This window comes from Hypanus sabinus, chromosome 1 (genome assembly GCF_030144855.1).
Source record: "Hypanus sabinus isolate sHypSab1 chromosome 1, sHypSab1.hap1, whole genome shotgun sequence".
Classification (NCBI taxonomy): Eukaryota; Metazoa; Chordata; class Chondrichthyes; order Myliobatiformes; family Dasyatidae; genus Hypanus; species Hypanus sabinus.
In genome coordinates this window covers 105,850,793-105,869,509 of record NC_082706.1, presented here as the reverse complement: position 1 = coordinate 105,869,509, position 18,717 = coordinate 105,850,793, and the positions used below count along the sequence as shown (strand labels likewise).

Below are 18,717 nucleotides of genomic sequence, written 5' to 3'. Positions count from 1 at the left end.
GTACAACAGACAGCACTGTATGTCTCTTGAGATGCCTTGATTTTCAGAAATGTGATAAAAATTGAAGTATTTTATTGTGCTTCACTACTCATTACCATCATTGCTGATCCTCTATCTTAAAGCCACATTCTTACTCTCCCCTTGCTTTTTTAATCTAGAGTTATCTATATATCTTTAAAAAAATATTGAATAATTTCTGTTCTGTGGCTTACTTGTGAAAAAATTCTTTTCTCAATCCTAAATATCTTTTTCATAACAAGAGTTTCATATCCTTCAGTCTTGATACCCCAACAAGGGAAAAAATTTTTCCCAATATCTAGCCTGTTTCTGCTCAGTCTTTCAAAATCTAATGAACACAAGGCCAGTCGACTTAATCTCTCCTTGTGCAGAACTGCCATTCCATCAGTTGCTCTTGACTGCACTCCCTCTATGGCACATATCTCCTTTCTTGGGTAGGGTACTGAAACTGCACACAGTACTTAAATATGGTCTCACTGAAGCTCCATACAAATTAACAAGTTATTCTTGCTTCTGTGCTCAAAATACTCTTGAAATGAAGACCAACGTACCATTTGTCTTCTTATTTGCCTGCTTTCAGTTACTAGTGTAGAGAGACTCCCACGTCTATCTGTAAATAATTGTTTCCCCAGTCTAATTCCATCTAAATAATATTACTAATTTTCCGGCTGTAGTTGATAACTTTGTAGCGGTGTGCTACAAACAGCGCTAAAATTACGACACGGAGTCGGTAACTGCAGTCGAAGGAAAAACTTTATTCGAAAACTTCAGCCTCACTTTTAAGCCTCTGTCAACCGGCCCCCCATGGCGAAGAGGCTCCAAAGCTCTGTGCTCGCAAACCCCCGTAGGCTATCTAATTGTGAGTCGGTTCGCATACGCTAGGAAATGAGCCGCCACATAACCCCCCCCCAGAACCGGCGATACACCCCCCAATGTCCACAGCCTGGGCCAGAACCTGCTTGGGAGGTCGGCCTCTGCGCCGAGGCGCCGGAAACTCGGCCGGTTGCGCCAGGTCCACATGGGCCGGCTTGAGGCGGTCCACCGTGAAAACCTCCTCCTTCCCCCCAACGTCCAGCACGAACGTGGACCCGTTGTTCCGGAGCACCGTAAACGGCCCCTCGTATGGCCGCTGCAGCGGTGGCCGATGCCCGCCCCTTCGTACAAACACAAACTTACAGTTCCGTAGGTCTTTGGGTACGCAGGTCGGGTGCCGCCCATGCTGTGAAGTGGGTATGGGGGCCAGGTTACCGAGCTTCTCGCGAAGTCTGCCCAGGACTGCAGCGGGTTCTTCCTCTTGCCCCCTCGGGGCTGGTAGGAACTCCCCGGGGACGGCCAGGGGCGCGCCGTATACCAACTCGGCCGACGAGGCGTGCAGGTCGTCCTTGGGCGCTGTGCGGATGCCGAGAAGGACCCAGGGAAGCTCGTCCGCCCAGTTGGCTCCTCGCAGGCGGGCCATGAGGGCCGACTTCAGGTGACGGTGGAAACGCTCCACTAGCCCGTTCGACTGTGGGTGGTAGGCAGTGGTGTGGTGCAGCTGAGTCCCCAAAAGGCTGGCCATAGCTGACCACAGGCTGGAGGTGAACTGGGCGCCTCTGTCGGAGGTAATGTGGGCTGGTACACCAAAGCGGGATATCCAGGTGGCGATCAGGGCTCGGGCGCAAGATTCGGAGGTGGTGTCGGTGAGCGGGACCGCCTCTGGCCATCTTGTGAACCGGTCCACGATAGTCAGGAGGTAACGCGCTCCACGCGACACTGGCAGGGGGCCCACGATATCCACATGAATGTGGTCGAAACGCCGGTGGGCGGGATGGAACTGCTGCGGCGGAGCTTTGGTGTGCCGCTGCACCTTGGCCGTCTGGCAGTGCATGCACGTCCTGGCCCATGCACTGACCTGTTTGCGGAGTCCGTGCCAAACGAACCTGCTGGAAACCATCCGGACAGTTGTCCGGATGGAGGGATGCGCCAAGTTATGAATGGAGTCGAAAACACGTCGCCGCCAGGCTGCGGGGACGACCGGACGGGGCTGGTTGGTGGCGACGTCACAGAGTAGGGTACTCTCACCTGGGCCCACGGGGAAGTCCTGGAGCTGCAAACCAGAGACTGCAGTCCTGTAACTCGGAATCTCCTCATCTACCTGCTGTGCCTCTGCCAGTGCCTCAAAGTCTACCCCTTGGGAAAGGGCATGAACGGTAGGGCGAGAGAGCGCATCCGCCACGACATTGTCCTTACCCGAGACGTGCCGGACATCCGTTGTGTATTCAGAGATGTAGGACAGGTGGCGTTGCTGGCGGGATGACCAGGGGTCGGATGCTTTCGTAAACGCAAAGGTAAGCGGTTTGTGGTCCGTGAACGCGGTGAAGGGCCGACCTTCTAGGAAGTACCTGAAATGCCGGATTGCCAGGTAGAGCGCCAACAGTTCCCGGTCAAAAGCACTGTACTTGAGCTCGGGTGGCCGCAGGTGTTTGCTGAAAAACGCCAGGGGTTGCCAGCGACCTGCGATGAGCTGCTCCAGCACCCCACCGACTGCCGTGTTTGATGCGTCCACTGTGAGGGCGGTAGGGGTGTCCATTCTGGGATGTACTAGCATTGCGGCGTCAGCCAAAGCTTCCTTCGTTTGAACGAAAGCGGCGGCGGACTCCTCGTCCCAGGTAATGTCCTTGCTCGGACCCGACATCAGGGCGAACAGGGGGCGCATGATCCGGGCAGCTGAAGGGAGGAAGCGGCGGTAGAAATTGACCATACCTACGAATTCCTGAAGGCCTTTGACCGTGGTGGGTCGGGGGAAGTGGCGGACCGCATCTACCTTAGCGGGCAGAGGGGTTGCCCCGTCTTTAGTAATCCTGTGGCCCAGGAAGTCAATGGTATCAAGTCCGAACTGGCATTTGGCAGGGTTAATTGTAAGACCGTACTCACTCAGTCGGGCGCAGAGTTGACGGAGGTGGGACAGATGCTCCTGACGACTGCCGCTGGCTATGAGGATGTCATCCAAATAGATGAACGCGAAGTCCAGGTCCCGTCCCACCGCGTCCATTAACCGCTGGAACGTCTGTGCGGCATTCTTCAGGCCGAACGGCATGCGGAGGAACTCGAAGAGGCCAAACGGGGTGATGAGAGCCGTCTTGGGGACGTCGTCAGGATGCATCGGGATTTGATGGTACCCTCGGACAAGGTCGACCTTGGAGAAGATCCGGGCGCCGTGCAGGTTTGCCGCAAAGTCCTGAATGTGCGGCACAGGGTAGCGGTCCGGTGTGGTAGCCTCGTTCAGCCTGCGGTAGTCGCCGCACGGTCTCCAGCCCCCCGTCGCTTTGGGCACCATGTGCAGGGGGGAAGCCCAGGGGCTGTCGGACCGCCGGATGATCCCCAATTCCTCCATTCTCTGGAACTCCTCCTTCGCCAGTCGGAGCTTGTCCGGGGGAAGCCGCCGAGCACGGGCATGGAGGGGTGGTCCCTGTGTCGGGATGTGGTGCTGTACGCCGTGCCTGGGCATGGCTGCTGTGAACTGCGGTGCCAGAACCGATGGGAACTCCGCCAGGACCCTGGTGAAGTCGTTGTCGGACAGCGTGATGGAGCCGAGGTGAGGGGCTGGCAACTGGGCCGCGCCCAGGGAGAACGTCTGAAAGGTCTCGGCGTGTACCAGTCTCTTCCTGGGCAGGTCAACCAGCAGGCTGTGAGCTCGCAAAAAATCCGCACCCAGAAGCGGTTGGGCTACGGCGGCCAGTGTGAAGTCCCACGTGAACTGGCTGGGGCCGAACTGTAGCTGCACCTGACGGGTGCCATAGGTCCTTACTGTGCTGCCATTCACGGCCCTCAGGGGGGGACCCGGTGCCCTGCTGCGAGTGTCGTAACTTGTCGGAGGTAAAACGCTGACCTCAGCCCCAGTATCGACCAAAAAGCGGCGTCCCGACCTGCTATCCCACACATACAGGAGGCTATCCCGATGGCCAGCCGCCGTAGCCATCAGCGGCGGCTGGCCCTGGCGTTTCCCGGGAACTTGCAGGGCGGGCGGCAACGGCGGGCTTCTGCGCCCCACCGCTGGTGGTAGAAGCACCAGTGGTCATTGGGCCGGGGGTTAGTGGGCTCTGCGGCCGGGCCTGGACTGGTTTGCTGCCGGGAGCGTGGCTGGGTGATCTGTGCGATGGACGCCCCGCTCACCTTTTTGGCGTTCCACAGCAAGTCCGCCCGGGCTGCCACCTTCCGGGGGTCACTGAAATCCGCGTCGGACAGCAGCAGGCGTATGTCCTCGGGCAGCTGCTCCAGGAATGCCTGCTCAAACATGAGGCCTGTGTGTCCCTCGGCCAGAGACAACATCTCATTCATTAAAGCCGATGGAGGTCTGTCGCCCAAGCCATCCAGGTGCAGTAAACGGGCAGCCCGCTCGCGCCGTGAGAGTCCGAAAGTCCTGAGGAGCAGGGCTTTGAATTCCATGTACTTGCCGTCTGCCGGGGGCGACTGTACGAACTCCGCGACCTGGGCAGCTGTGTCCTGGTCGAGGGAGCCCACCACGTAGTAGTAGCGGGTGTCTTCTGAGGTGATCCGGCGAACGTGGAATTGGGCTTCGGCTTGCTGGAACCATAGGTCCGGGCGCTGTGTCCAGAAACCCGGCAGTTTCAACGAAACCGCATGAACAGAGGCGGCGTCGGTCATTTCTGGTCCAAAAATCGTTTGGACCGTCGGGGTCACCAATTGTAGCGGTGTGCTACAAACAGCGCTAAAATTACGACACGGAGTCGGTAACTGCAGTCGAAGGAAAAACTTTATTCGAAAACTTCAGCCTCACTTTTAAGCCTCTGTCAACCGGCCCCCCATGGCGAAGAGGCTCCAAAGCTCTGTGCTCGCAAACCCCCGTAGGCTATCTAATTGTGAGTCGGTTCGCATACGCTAGGAAATGAGCCGCCACAACTTCATATTTATCCACATTACACTGTATCTACCACATTTGTACCATCCACTCAATCAGTCTAAGTGATCTTTGAAGACAATAAGACAAAGAAGCAGTATTAGGCCACTCTGCCCATTGAGTCCGCTCGACCATTCAATCATGGCTGATTTATTTTCCCTCTTAACCCCATTCTCCTGTCTTCTTTCCATAATCTTTGACACACTTACTAATTAAGTACTTAAGAACATCTGATTTAAATATACCCAGTGACTTGGCCTGCACAGCTGTCTGTGGCAATAAATTTTGCAAATTCACCACCCTCTGGCTAAAGAAATTCCTTCTCATCTCTGTTCTAAAGGTAAGTCCTTCTATTCTGAGGCTGTAATCTCTGATCCTAGACTCTCCTGTTATTGGAAATATCCTCTGCATATACACTTTATTAGGCCTTTCAATATTCAGAAGTTTCATTGAGGTGCCGCCCACCCCTCTCATTCTTATAAGCTCTAGTGAGTATGGGCTCAGAGTGTCAAACAGTCCTCATATGATAAGCCTTTCAATCCCAGAATCATTTTGTGAACCTCCTTTAAGCCCTCTCCAATGTCAGTTCATCTTTTTTTAGATAAAGGGCCCAAAACTACTCACAATACTCCAAGTGAGGCCTCACCAGTACCTTATAAAGCCTCAACATTACTTCCTTGTTTTTATATTTTCGACCTCTCGAAATGAATGGTAACATTGAATTTGCATTCCTCACCACTGACTCAACCTTCAAATTCGCACCTCTGATTTTGGAATTTTCTTTCCATTTAGAAAATAGTCTACACTTTTATTTATTCTACCAAAGTGCATGATCATATACTTCCCAACACTGTATTCCATCTGTCACTTCTTTGTGCCTTCTCCTAATCTGTCTAAGTCCTTCTGCAGCCTCTTTGTTTTGTCAACACTACCTGCCCCTCTGCCTGTCTTCTTATCATCAGTAAACTTGGCCCACAAACCCATCAATTCAGTCATCCAAATCATTGATATATAATATAAGAAAAAGGAGCTGACCCAACACAGACCCCTGTAGAATACCACTGATTACCGGCAGCCAATCAGGAAAGGCACCCTTTATTCTCACTCTTTGCCTCCTGCCAATCAGCCAATGCTCTACCATGCTAGTATCCTTCTTGTAATACCATGGGCTCTTAACTTGTTAAGCAGCCTTGTGTGGTACTTTGAAGGTCTTCTGAAATTCCAAGTGCACATCATCCGCCGATTCTCCTTCATCTACCCTGCTTGTTATTTCTTCAAAAACTTCCAACAGATTTTTCAGACAAATCTTCCCTTAAGGAAACCATGCTGACTTCAACTTATTTTATCATGTGCCTCCAAGTACACCAAAACCACATCCTTAACCCAGTCAACTCCAACATCTTCTGAACCATGGAGGTCAGACTAACTGGCCTATAATTTCCTTCCTTCTGCCTCTCTCCCTTCTTGAAGAGTGGAGTGACATTTGTAATTTTCCAGTCCTCTGGAACCATGTCAGAATCTATTGATTCTTGAAAGATCATTATTAATGCTTCCACAATCTCTTCAGCCATCTTTTTCAGAACCCTGGAGTGTAGACCCATTTGATCCAGGTGATTTATCTACCTTCAGACCTTTCAGTTTCTCAAGCACCATCTCCCTACTAATGGCAACTTCATTCCCAAGTACCTTCTCCCTAATAATGGCAACTTCACTCACTTCTCCAGCACCATTTTCCAGCAGTCTGCTATCCACTCTTTCCTTTCATTTACCCTTTATATATCTGAAGAAACTTCTGTTATCCGGTTTAATATTTTTGGCTAGCTTACCTTCACGTTCCATCTTTTCCCCAGTTCCCTTCTGTTTGTTTTTAGAAATTTCCCAATTCTCTAAATTCCCACAAATTTTGGTCTGTTATGTGTCATCTCTTTATTTTTTATGTTGGCTTTGACTTCCCTTGTTAACCACAGTTGCATCATCCTGCCTTTAGAATACTTCTGCTTTGGGATGTATTGATCCTGCGCCTTTTGAATTCCTCTGAGAAACTCCAACAATTTGCTATTCTGTCATCATCCCTGATAGTATCTTTTTCAAATCAATTTTGGCCAGCTCCTCTCTCATGCCTTTACTCCTCTCAATTCCCTTTAATCCTTTGTAATACTGATTCATCTGATTTTAGCTTCTCCTTCTCAAATTGCAGGATGAATTCTATCATATTGCAATCACTGACCCCTTAGGGTTCCTTTACTTTAAGCTCTATAATCAATTCCAGATCTTTCCAATTTAGAATAGCTGACCCCTAGTGGGCTCAATCATGAGCTACTTTAAAAAGCAATCTCATAGATGTTGTATCAATGCAGCTAGAGTAACACTTTACAGTGTCAGCTATCAGGGTTCAATTCCTGCCAGTACATTCTCCCTGACACGATATGGGTTTCCTCAGAGAATTCCAGTTTCCTCCCACATTCCAAATGCATACTGGTGAGCAAGTTGTGGGCATGCTGTGTTGGTGCAGGAATCATTGTGACACTAGCAGCCTGCATAAGTCCATCCTTGGACTGATGGAAATAACTGATTTTGCTGTATGTTTCGATATAAATTATGAATTATACATTATAATTATGAATAATACATCACCATTTTATAGCCTCCTTTGTTACTATTCTATCCATGGGGAATTACTGGCTTTTTGCCTTCTTGTGAAAGCTGTGATGATGCTGGAATGAGATAGGTGGGAGGAGAGTGTTGGGCAAAAGCCGTGTGGACCGGGACTGATAGCCTGTTTCAAAACTCTGAACATTTTATTATTGTTTGTAATATTAACTAAAACCAAGTCACTACTTAAACTTTTATACAAGATGTTGAAGCACAGTGCACAGATACAGTATAATTATTGTTAATGGAAAAATCGCAGTTCTCTTTCTCAGTCCACATCACCTGAAAGCATGACTCTTGCTCGGTAAATTTCAATCCCCTTGAGAACCAACATCTACAGAGCCAATACTTGTATGTTCCCAGCTGTTCAACTATTTAACTGAGCCCAGGGTAATTTCCACAAAGTGGCTGGGTAGGATTGGTGTGCATTAGTGCTGATTGCTCCCCAACCTACAGGTATAGTAGAACTTGCATAACATAATGTGATATATTTATTTTGCTCCCCACCAAAGGAGTCAAGTTATTTTGTACATCAGCTGTTCAATAAGCATTTGTAAAATCTGCAAGATGAATATAAGTTGCAGTATGTTTTTTGTGGGAGAGTTACTTATTAATTATTAAATAAGTAATATAAAACCTGTAGCAATGTAATGCCAAAACACAATGGATTAAAATAAAATCTGACAAATTTCATTGCAGTTTGGGATCTTCCAACTTGGTATCATTGAATTCAAGATTACCGAAAGATCCTTGTGTTGGCTGTTGCCAATATTGCAAATAAAACAGTTTTAATAATCAATGACACCAGTTGAAAATCTGACTGGTTTCCTATTGACAAGACAAAATTCATGTCGGTTGGTTTTGAAAATTAACAGGCTACTTTTCACACCAGAATGTCTCATTTTTACAAGACACATGCAGGTATGCGTCAGTCATCTTAGTTTGAGATGTTAAACTACAGTTCTTAAGGTTAATGAAAAATGTTCCAAGAATGGTGGGAGGAATTCCTTAATGATGATCAACATTTATGCTTCAACCAGCTTCCAAAATTAGATGATCTGTTCATATATTTCATTGTTACTTGGGGGAGTTTGTTGTGTGTAAATTAGATGTTTGTTTTCCTAAACAACAATTGGCTGCTCTTGACAAGTAGTTAAGAGACTGCAAAGTGCTTCAGTGATATTCAGAGGTCATGAAAAGTGTTGAACAAAGCAAGACAGCATATTAGCTGAGTTAAAGCAAGTGATGGTGGAGATGAAAAAAATACAAACAAACCTTCAGACTTTCAAAAAAAAATGTCTGTCAATGTGCCATGTTACGGAGGTTTTGTAAATTGTGAATTATAATTAGTAAATTGCTCTAAAAGACGGAAAGGAATGTTAGACCAAGGTATCATTTGATTTGGAATTAGGATTCTTTTACTCACTCTGTAGGAGCTGGTTTCTCACAGGAGTCTAATTCTGAGATCTTCTGCAAACAAATTTTTGACTTCTCTTCTACTGCAGACTTTGATCTGAGTATTTATGAAACTAGGTTGGCACCGCTTGGTACAGCCACTGACAGTGATACGAAGTTGGACCTCTGCCCATCCCTTGAAACAATAATGTATAATTTTGTTATATCTGAACACTAATGGAAATGTCATAAGTCTCCTGCCTTCAACTAGTTTAGTTTAATTGTACTACAGTTTATTTACATTTTTGCCAAAAATTTAGAGATTTATTTCATTTCATTTGAACTAAAGTTTGCCTTTTTTGCAAACAGGTTTCAATGATCAGGCAGGCAGCTAGAATGTCTATAAGCCTCCTTCAAAGATTCTGTAACTGACTCTTAATCCTAGAGAACAATGCAGGTCTCACTGACAATGTAGTCAACAATTTTGAGGGGCTTTGCACTCAGTTTGACCTTAATAATATTTTCGGTACAGAAGTTTAGGCAGTAGAGAACAATGGGCAAGTCAAAGTGATATGTATGGGAGTTATAAGATCAGTGACTGATCAAAAACTTAAAGAGGAAAACTCAAGTGATGCTAGCTTGTTATCTAAATAAGGGGATTGTATTTTCTATAACATTACTCAGGATGTACATTCCTGGTGGCTTATCAGTTGCTCCAAACTATAGGCTGGGCTCAATGTGTGAATTCTAAACCTATTGGGAAATGTAGGATGAGACAGGTCTTATGTTTTTGCCATGGGGGAGTGATTTCCTGCCCTGGTCTGATCTGAACTGACGATTACATTTCCTGCCCTTCAAGATCAAATGCTTTTAGCATGAAAGTGTCATTGAATGATTGAGTGGTGACATATCAACAACCTTGTACTCAACATCAACAAAACTAAGGAATTGATTGTGGAAGAAGAAGTCAGAAGAACACCCACCAATCCTCATTGAGGGGTCAGTGGTGGAAAGGATAAGCAGCTTCAAGTTCCTTGGCAGCAACATCTAGAGGATCTATCTTGGGCTCAGCACATCAATGCAACTGTGAAGAATGCATGCAAGCAGCTATACCTCATTAGGAGTTTGAGGAGATTTGTTATGACACCAAAGACTTACAACTTTATATAGGTGTAGATAGAGAGCTTTCCACTTGCCTCACCACCTGGTATGGAGGCTGCAGTGTTCAGGATCAAAAGTTTGTGGACTCAGGCCATCTTGAGCACAACCCTCCCTACCATCGAAGGGCATCTTCAAAAGGCAGTGCCAGAAGAAGGCACATCCATCATTAAGGACCATCACCATCCAAGACATGTCCTCTTCTCATTATTATCATTGGGGAGGAGGTCCAGGAGCTCCACACTCAAATTTTAGGGAGAGCTTCTTGCCCTCTGCCATCAGATTTCTGAATGATTTATGAACACATGAACACTACCTCACTATTTCTCTTTCACACTACCTGTCTATATTTATTTAGTTGTTTATTGACTTATGATACAGTACTGTGCAAAAGTCTTCAAATAGAGCTAGGGTGCCTAAGACTTTTGCACAGAACTGTAATTTTTATAAGCACAAAGTACACTGCAGATGCTGTGGTCAAATCAAATCAGGACCTGATGAAGGGTCTCTACCCAAAACGTTGACTGTTTCTTTCAACGGATGCTGCCCGACCTGCTGAATTCATCCAGCTTTTTTGTACTGTAATTTTTACGTCTTGTACTATACTGCTGTCACAAAACAACACATTTCATGACATTTGTCAGTAATAATATACCTTATTCTGATTCTGATGGGGTTTGTCTCACTGCCTGAGTGAACTGAAGTACTATTCATGGCATGTTATCACTGAGCCTTTTTACAACACCAAACAGGCTCAGCTTTATTACACATCTTTGTTTACCATTGCAAGCTTCCATGATTTACCAAGGTTCCAGGTCTTACCTCAACTGATTGATTCCCATAGCAACTGTTTCATCCTCTGTGGTTTTGATGACTTTATTGCTTTGTTAACAACTTTGTGTTCTTCATGAAACTGCATTTTTTTAACTAGGAAGTACTCACTGTATTGGGAAATCTGGAACATAATAGTTCTCTGGTTTAATTGTCTTTTTAATTGAATCTTACTTTTGATGCTTGTTTTTATATGAAAACTTGAATCAACTACAGGGGCCACTTGTGTCCATTTGTCTTCAAATAGAAATCAAAGATCAACTTCACACCATAAAAGATATAAAGTGAAGTTTTAGTTATGCTATTTCTATTAAGTTTCAATCAGTAAATTGTATGTTCTTTGAAGTTAAATGGATTTCTGTGTTTGTGCAGTGTTTTAGGTCAATTTTAATCACGCTACTCATTTTGAAGCTTTCATTCTCCTTAAACCAAATTTACCTTAAATAATTCAAAAGCACAGCATGACAGATGTTCAAGATCTGAAATGTAGAAGAATGGTGGAAATAGACAAAATTTCTGGAGAAAGAGGTAACATTTTAGGTCACTGATGAAAGGTCATTGACATTGAAAATGTTAACACTGTTTTTCTCTCTCTGGATGCTGCCTGTCCTGCTGAGTACTTGCAGTATTTTCATTGTTATAAATTTATGGGCTAAATGTAAATATAGAAGCCAGGGAAGGTAATTCAGGTTTGTTTATCTTGCTTTATCTTTAAATGGTAACGTGACAGATTCCAAAGAATTTTCAGTCCTATCTTTCTCTGGCACTATTTGCAAATATCTGCTCCTTCCTAGCTCAGGAATTTGCCATATCATCTTTGAACAGAGATAGATTGCAGTCATTTCTCAGTATTACTTAGTAAGTCCCACATAGTACCAATAATATTCTAGCAAACACCTTGCACCAGATGTGATTATACTACCTATCAGCTGCATGGCTTTGACATTTATTTGACTTGCATGGGTTTTGTATGCAAGTGGTATTTGAGTGACATTCAATTGTAGTTCAAGTAAAGTGATAAAGCGGACTGATAAAAATCGCAAATATCATGTCTGAGAGGATAACTAGAGAAAGAGTGGGGCTGACTAGGGACCAAAATAGCAGTCTGACATGTCAATCTCCTCTACTGTTGAGATGAAGCCACACTCAGGTTGGAGGAACAATGCCTTATATACCATCTGGGTAGCCTCCAATCTGATGGCATGAACATTGACTTCTCTAATTTCTGTTAATGCCCCTCCTCTCCTTCTTATCCCATCCCTGATATATTTAGTTTTTCTTCCCCCTCCCCTTTTTTTTCTCTCTGCCCATCACTCTGCCTGTTCTCCATCTCCCTCTGGTGCTCCCCTTTCTTTCTCCTTACGCCTCCCGTCCCATGATCCTTTCCCTTCGCCAGCTCTGTATCCCTTTTGCCAATCACCTTTTCAGCTCTTAGCTTCACCTCACTCCTTCCGTCTCCTCCTATCATTTTGCATTTCCCCCTCCCCCTCCTATGTTCAAATCTCTTACTATCTTTCCTTTCAGTCAGTCCTGACGAAAGGTCTCAGCCCGAAACGTCGACAGTGTTTCTTCCTATAGATGCTGCCTGACCTACTGCATTCCACCAGCATTTTGTGTGTGTTGCTAGGAGTAAACCTCTTGGCCCTGTACTTGGCTTAGTTACAGTAGAGGATGATGTTTAAGAAATTCCAGTGAAGTGCAAAATGTGTGAAAAGCTTGTTGAGTCCTAACGAGGGATTCAAGTAAAAGATTTCCATTGACAGTCCTGAGAGCACCATACCAAAGTAAAGAACAATCAAAAAACTCATAGACCTTGTTTCTCTTCCACAAATGCTGCTGGACCTGCTGAGTTTCTAGTTTCTCTTTTTATTTAATAATACCTTGATACCATATGTTGACAGTAACCCAGCTCCTTCACTGTTCAAGGTCACAGCAGAAGCCAGGCAGATAAAGAGCAGCAGTAACCAGAAAAGTAATGAAAAACAGTCAGTATCATGGAAGGAATCTCTAACTGCTTCAGGAAATTGGCTAGAAGATTCTGACTGTGAGACCACTGCTGAAATGTTCCAGATCAGCTTATCTCTAACCTAACATGAATGTGGGGATACATTTATAATGTTTGCTTCCGTGAGCTTTTTACAACCAGTATGATATAATGTGCATTCTTTAGTTACTATCAGTAAAGTTTAATTTTCTTCTTGCCATGGAGAGTTGCCAGGTTTTTACTGGGACCCTTGTGACCTGTTGAAAGATCTTTACATTTCTACAGGAGCCTGTTTAAAATAGATTATTATTGTAGTAAATCTGTTTTAATTTGCTTCAGATAATTGCTCTGGCTGATGCCATGGAGGAGAACCAGGCCAACCTGTACCAAGCCTTCACCAGAGTGAAGAGTGCCACACAGCTGACAATCCTGTTGATTGGTCTGTGGCAGAATTTGAGTAGGGATCAGATGACCATCCTGGAAGCTGCATTTCTACCCCTGACCCAGGACAGCCAGGAGCTGGTGAGTGTTTTGTCCTGCAAGGAAAGTAATACACTGTTCCAGAAGCACAGCACACTGTGCTTGGGCTTTCTAATCTCTGCCAGTACTTACTCCGGTAATATTTTTTCAGTGTTCCAGTTTCTGGATGCCGATGTTGAGATATCTTTTTATTATGGAACTAATTAATGTCAGCTGTCTATCCCACATCCACACCCATCCAAAATAAAATCCAGAGATAGACCTGCTCTCTGCACATGAAGCCTCAGAACTCACTCAGTGCACTAAAAGCTATGATTTAAAGAAGTATCCATGTAGACATCTCAACCACCTTCTCTGGCAGATTATACCAATTACTCTGTACTTTTTGTCTAAAGAAGTTATCTCTCACGTCTCTTTTAAATCTCTCCCACCTTGTATCTATAGCCTCTAGTTTTGGAGTCCCCACACTAACTTTTTCATATTCCTTATGAATTTAAAAGCTTCTGAGGTCTCACCTCATTTTCCTATACTCCAAGGAACATAGATCCAGTGTGGCCAACCTCTCCCTATAACTCAGGCTCTCTAGCCCAGGCAGCATCCTTTCCTGCACCCCCTCCAACTTGACAATATCTTTCTTTTAACAGGTGACAAAAGCTGTATGTCATGTTTTAAGGCTCACATAACTGCAACATAATGTGCCAGCTCCTAAATTCAATGCCCTAACTGATGAAGGTCAGCATGCTTAATGCCTTCTTCACCACTCTAGTTCCTCAGCCACTTTCAGCAAATCTTGTATTCCAGCTACCTCTGTTCCATGACACTCATCAATGCCTTGTATAAATCCTGTCCTGATTTGCTTGACCAAAGTGCATCACCTCACACTTATCTAAGCTGAAATGCATTTACCATTTCTCAGCCCACCTCCCTAAATGATGAAGATCTCTTGGTAATTTATTGTAACCTTGTTTACTGTCAACAAGTCCATAAATTTAGTTTCATTGGCTAAACTCACTGATCATGCTATGGGTATTCACATACAAGTTATTTACATAAATAATGACTAACAGAGATTCCAACGGTGACCCCAGTGGAACCTCATTCGTCACAGGCCTCCAGTTAGAGAATCAACCTACAACCATCACCCTCTGCTTCCTATCATTGAACCAATTGTGAATCTATCTCAGTAGCTCCTCCTGAGTCCCCTGTAACCTAACCCTTTAGATCAGCCTGCCATGTGAGACCTTGTCAAAAGTCTTACTAAGGTTCTTATAAACAACATCAGCTGTCCTCCCTTCATCTATCCCATCGTTAGTTCTTCGAAGAACTCCAAAAGATTTGTCAAACATGACCTCCCATGAATAAAACTGCACTGGCTATTCCTGACCAGGCCTTGACTATCTAACTGATGATAGATCTTATCCCTCAGAATTCCCTCCAGTAACTTAACTATAAATGAAGTTAGGTTCAGTGATAATTAGTTCCTTGGCCTGTCCTTGCTACCCTTCTTAAATGATGGAACAACATGAGCCACCCCCTGGTTACCAGTGGCTAATAAAGAAGCAAATATTTCAAAAAGGACCTCTGCAATTTCATCCCTGACCTCTCATAAGGTCCAGGGATGTACTTGGTCAGGCCCTGGGAATTTGCCCACCTCAATGTGCTTCATGTTCCAAGATCTTACTACCTATTTCCTTCATTTCTTTGGCATCCATGATATCCTTCTTAGTAAATACCAAGGAGAGATGAACATTAAACATATCAGCCACTTCTTGCGGCTCCACATATTGGAAGTCCTGATCATCTTTAATAAGGCCCAGTCTCTCCTTAGTTATTCTTTTTCTTGTTAATATGACAGAAAAACCTCTTGGAATTATCTTTAACCCATTCCACTAATTCCATCTCATACCCTCTTTTTGCCCTCCTGATTTCTGTCTTAAATCTGTTCTTAAACTTTATTTTCATTGACGGATTCATTTGTACCCAGCTGCCTAAAAGTAATGTAGACGTTCTTGTTTTTCCTGACCAGAGCTTCTGTGTCTCTTATGGCAAGGGTTGGCCAAGCTTGGTATCTCCACCCTTCACCCCAAGGAAGATACCCTCGACTCTTGGTATGACCCTTTTCAAAGCTTCCAACTTGCCAATTGTCCCTTTGCCTTTAAATAGAGTCACATAGTCAATGCCAGCTAGATCCTGCCCAATGACCTCAAAGTTGAGCCTGTAGACCTGTTCTACCTTTTTCATAACTATTTTAAAACTAATAGAATTGTGGATCCAAAGTGCTCCCCAACTGCCATTTTAAGTTACTCGCCCCACCTCATTCCCTAAGAGGAGGTCCAGTATTGCTCCTTCTCATGTAGGTTCCTTTATTTATTGCATGGGAAAACTGTCTTGGACGCACCACACAAATTCCACCTCCTCCGGGCAGTTGGTTCTCTGGGTAGCCCAGTCTATACTGGGTTAATTGAAATCTCTCAGTAGCATTACACTACCATTGTCAAAACTATGTGCAATTTCTCAACACCTCTGCTACTCAAATTCCCACTGACCATTGGGGAGTCTAATGTATCCCTGGCAAGTTGAATATCCCCTTCTTATTTTTAAGTTCTGCCCAACTGGCCTTGTTAGATGATCCCTCAAAAGTATCTTCACTAAGCACTGCTGCTACATCCTCCTTTATTAAAAAGGCAACACTCCCTCCAGTCCTACCTGTACCTCTGACATGCCTGAGGCATCAGGATCCTGGAACATTGAACTGCCATTCCTGTCCTTCTCTCAGCCATGTTTCTGTTGTGGCTACAGTATCCCATTCCCGAGAGGCAATCCCCGCCCTCATTTAACTGTGTTACTTGTAGAGCTATGTGCATTGAAATAGATGCAAGTTAAACCATTGGTGTTATCTGCTGTTTACTGTAAGCATGGCTATCCTGATTGCTAGGCATGCATACTTTGATTTCTGCACGTACCCATGTATTCTCAATGAGTTTGTTCCCTCAAGTCCCATACTCCTGGTGGCAAAAGCAAATGCCCCCACTAGGGTATTAGTTTCCTTTGGTTCTATTACAACCTGTACCTTTTGTACAGATCGCCTCTACCCTACTTGAGACCCTAGAGATCCAAGAGCCTGAACATTTACACCAACTCTTCAGCCATTGAATCATCCGGCCTATCTTTCTAGACCTGGACTCTCATACTCCTGATTGTATGTGGTATCAGGAGTAATCAAGAGATCATCATCCTTGACATCCTGTATTTTAATTTCTTACCTATCTTTCCCTACTCATTTCACAGGACCTCATCCCTTGTTATGCCTATGTTGTTTGTACCAACATGTACAATGACCTCTGGCTGTTCACCCTCCCCCTTGAGAAAATTTTTGCAGCTTCTTAAGAGATATCTTTGGCTTGAGCATGGGAAAGCAACACACAGTCCTACTGTTTGTCCTCCTAACTATCAAGTCTTGTATTATTATTGGTGTTCCTGACTTTACCTTGCCCTGCTGAGCCTCAGAGCCCGCCACAGATCCACTCACAGCTGCACAAAGTCACAGGAGAACCCTGCACAGGCTGCCTACTTGCCTTACCCATTTATCTGAAACCTGTACCTTGGCTGTGACGTCCTCAGTAGCTCTCAGCTTCCTGGATGATTCTACATATACCTAACTCCAGCTCAAGTTCCTTGAACTGGTCTGTCAGGAACTGCATCTGTGTGCACTTCCAATAGATGTAGTAGCAGCGAGACCATGAGGTACTCTGACTTTCTACATCTTGCAGGATGAGTATTCCACTCGTCTACCATCCTGCCTAAATCAAGGACTAAGGATCAACAACAAAATAAAATGTTACCTGGCTTTACCTTTGCCTCTCACTGAAGTTCCTTTGTTTTTAAAAGGGTTCTCTCACTCTCCACATCTGGCTATTAACCTAACCGCTTCACACCAAAGCCTCGGCTCTCCACTGCAACAATGGCAACACCAAAATGGCCACTCTGGTTGACCCCAATTTATTTTGATTGTTGCTGTCAGTTAGCTGGTAAACAGTCCTGTTAAGTGAAACTCACCAGCAAACCTTGAGGCCTATTTTAAATGCTTGTGCTTCTTATTCCAAATCCCATCTCTTGAAATGTGACACCTACCTCTTTTAAGCACTCACACCCATTATTCCTTCCTGTCATATGTGAAGCTCACCAGCAGTCCTGAGACCTACCATTTTTAAACCATGAGGAAATCTGCAGATGCTGGAAATTCAAACAACAACACACACAAAATGCTGGTGGAACACAGCAGGCCAGGCAGCATCTATAGGGAAAAGTGCTGTCGACGTTTCTCCCTATATATGCTGCCTGGCCTGCTGTGTTCCACCAGCATTTTGTGTGTCTCAGTTAGTCCTGACGAAGGGTCTCGGTCCAAAACGTCGACAGCGTTTCTCCCTATAGATGCTGCCTGGCCTGCTGTGTTCCACCAGCATTTTGTGTGTGTTATTTTTAAACACCTCTTGTTCCAGTTCATTTCACCTCCCGGTACTCTGCCTGAATCTACTTTTGTACAGATTACAATCCTCCCTAACCAAACAAGCTAGGAAGGAAGATTACTTTTATGTACAATTTTCTTTCTTTCTAAAATTCTACGTATTTTTACAATGGAGGGATGTGAACAACTATCAGCTTGATCATGGCTGTTATCTTCAATTCCATTCGTAAGAATTAAGGTAATGTGTAAAATATTAATGAAGTCTGAAATAATAATTACATAATTTACTGTTTTCATCATTTTTGCAAACTTGTCATCTCAGAGTGAGTGACTGGAATGTTGGAGTGCAGTGATATCGTGAGCGGGTAACATAATTCCCAACATCAGTGAGAAGCCTGAGGAAGCTGAGGAAACATGTTCCCTTTGCAGATATTAGTGCAGAATTTTCCTGTCGTGGAGCTTGGAGGCGAGCAATAGCTCTGTGCTCCTTGATCCTGACTGAGGGACTGTCTGATTCTGGCCAGCATTCTTCCAACCCACACCACTGCAAAACAGATTGTTAATGTTCCCTTCATTGCAGTAATAACTGTTTTGAAGCACAACATTTCATTGAGTGCAGAATGCATTGGAACATACCAAAGTTCAATTACATTTTGAAAGCTCTATATTCCCAAAAATTTAAGGCACACATTAATGCAGTTTTTGTTTTCTTTTATTTTGGATAATTTCTCCTCCTTCATTGAAAGCTGAGTGAGTGAAATGAATGCTCAAGTTGCTTCTGTTCTCTTGCTGCTGCTATTGATGTTGTGTCCCTGCAATGCCCTCTTGACAAATATA

At 44.7% G+C, this 18,717-nt stretch overlaps 1 protein-coding gene across 5 annotated transcripts in view; it reads left to right on the top strand.

Moving 5' to 3' along the window:
* Nucleotides 1–18,717, top strand: part of bbs9 (Bardet-Biedl syndrome 9) — a 396,619-nt gene that overhangs the window by 245,507 nt on the left and 132,395 nt on the right. For all 5 annotated transcript variants that reach the window (XM_059973612.1, XM_059973602.1, XM_059973581.1 and 2 more), the window contains one exon: nt 13,275–13,457. In XM_059973612.1, the coding sequence (XP_059829595.1) occupies nt 13,275–13,457 (183 nt within the window). The remainder of the gene's footprint in view (nt 1–13,274; nt 13,458–18,717) is intronic.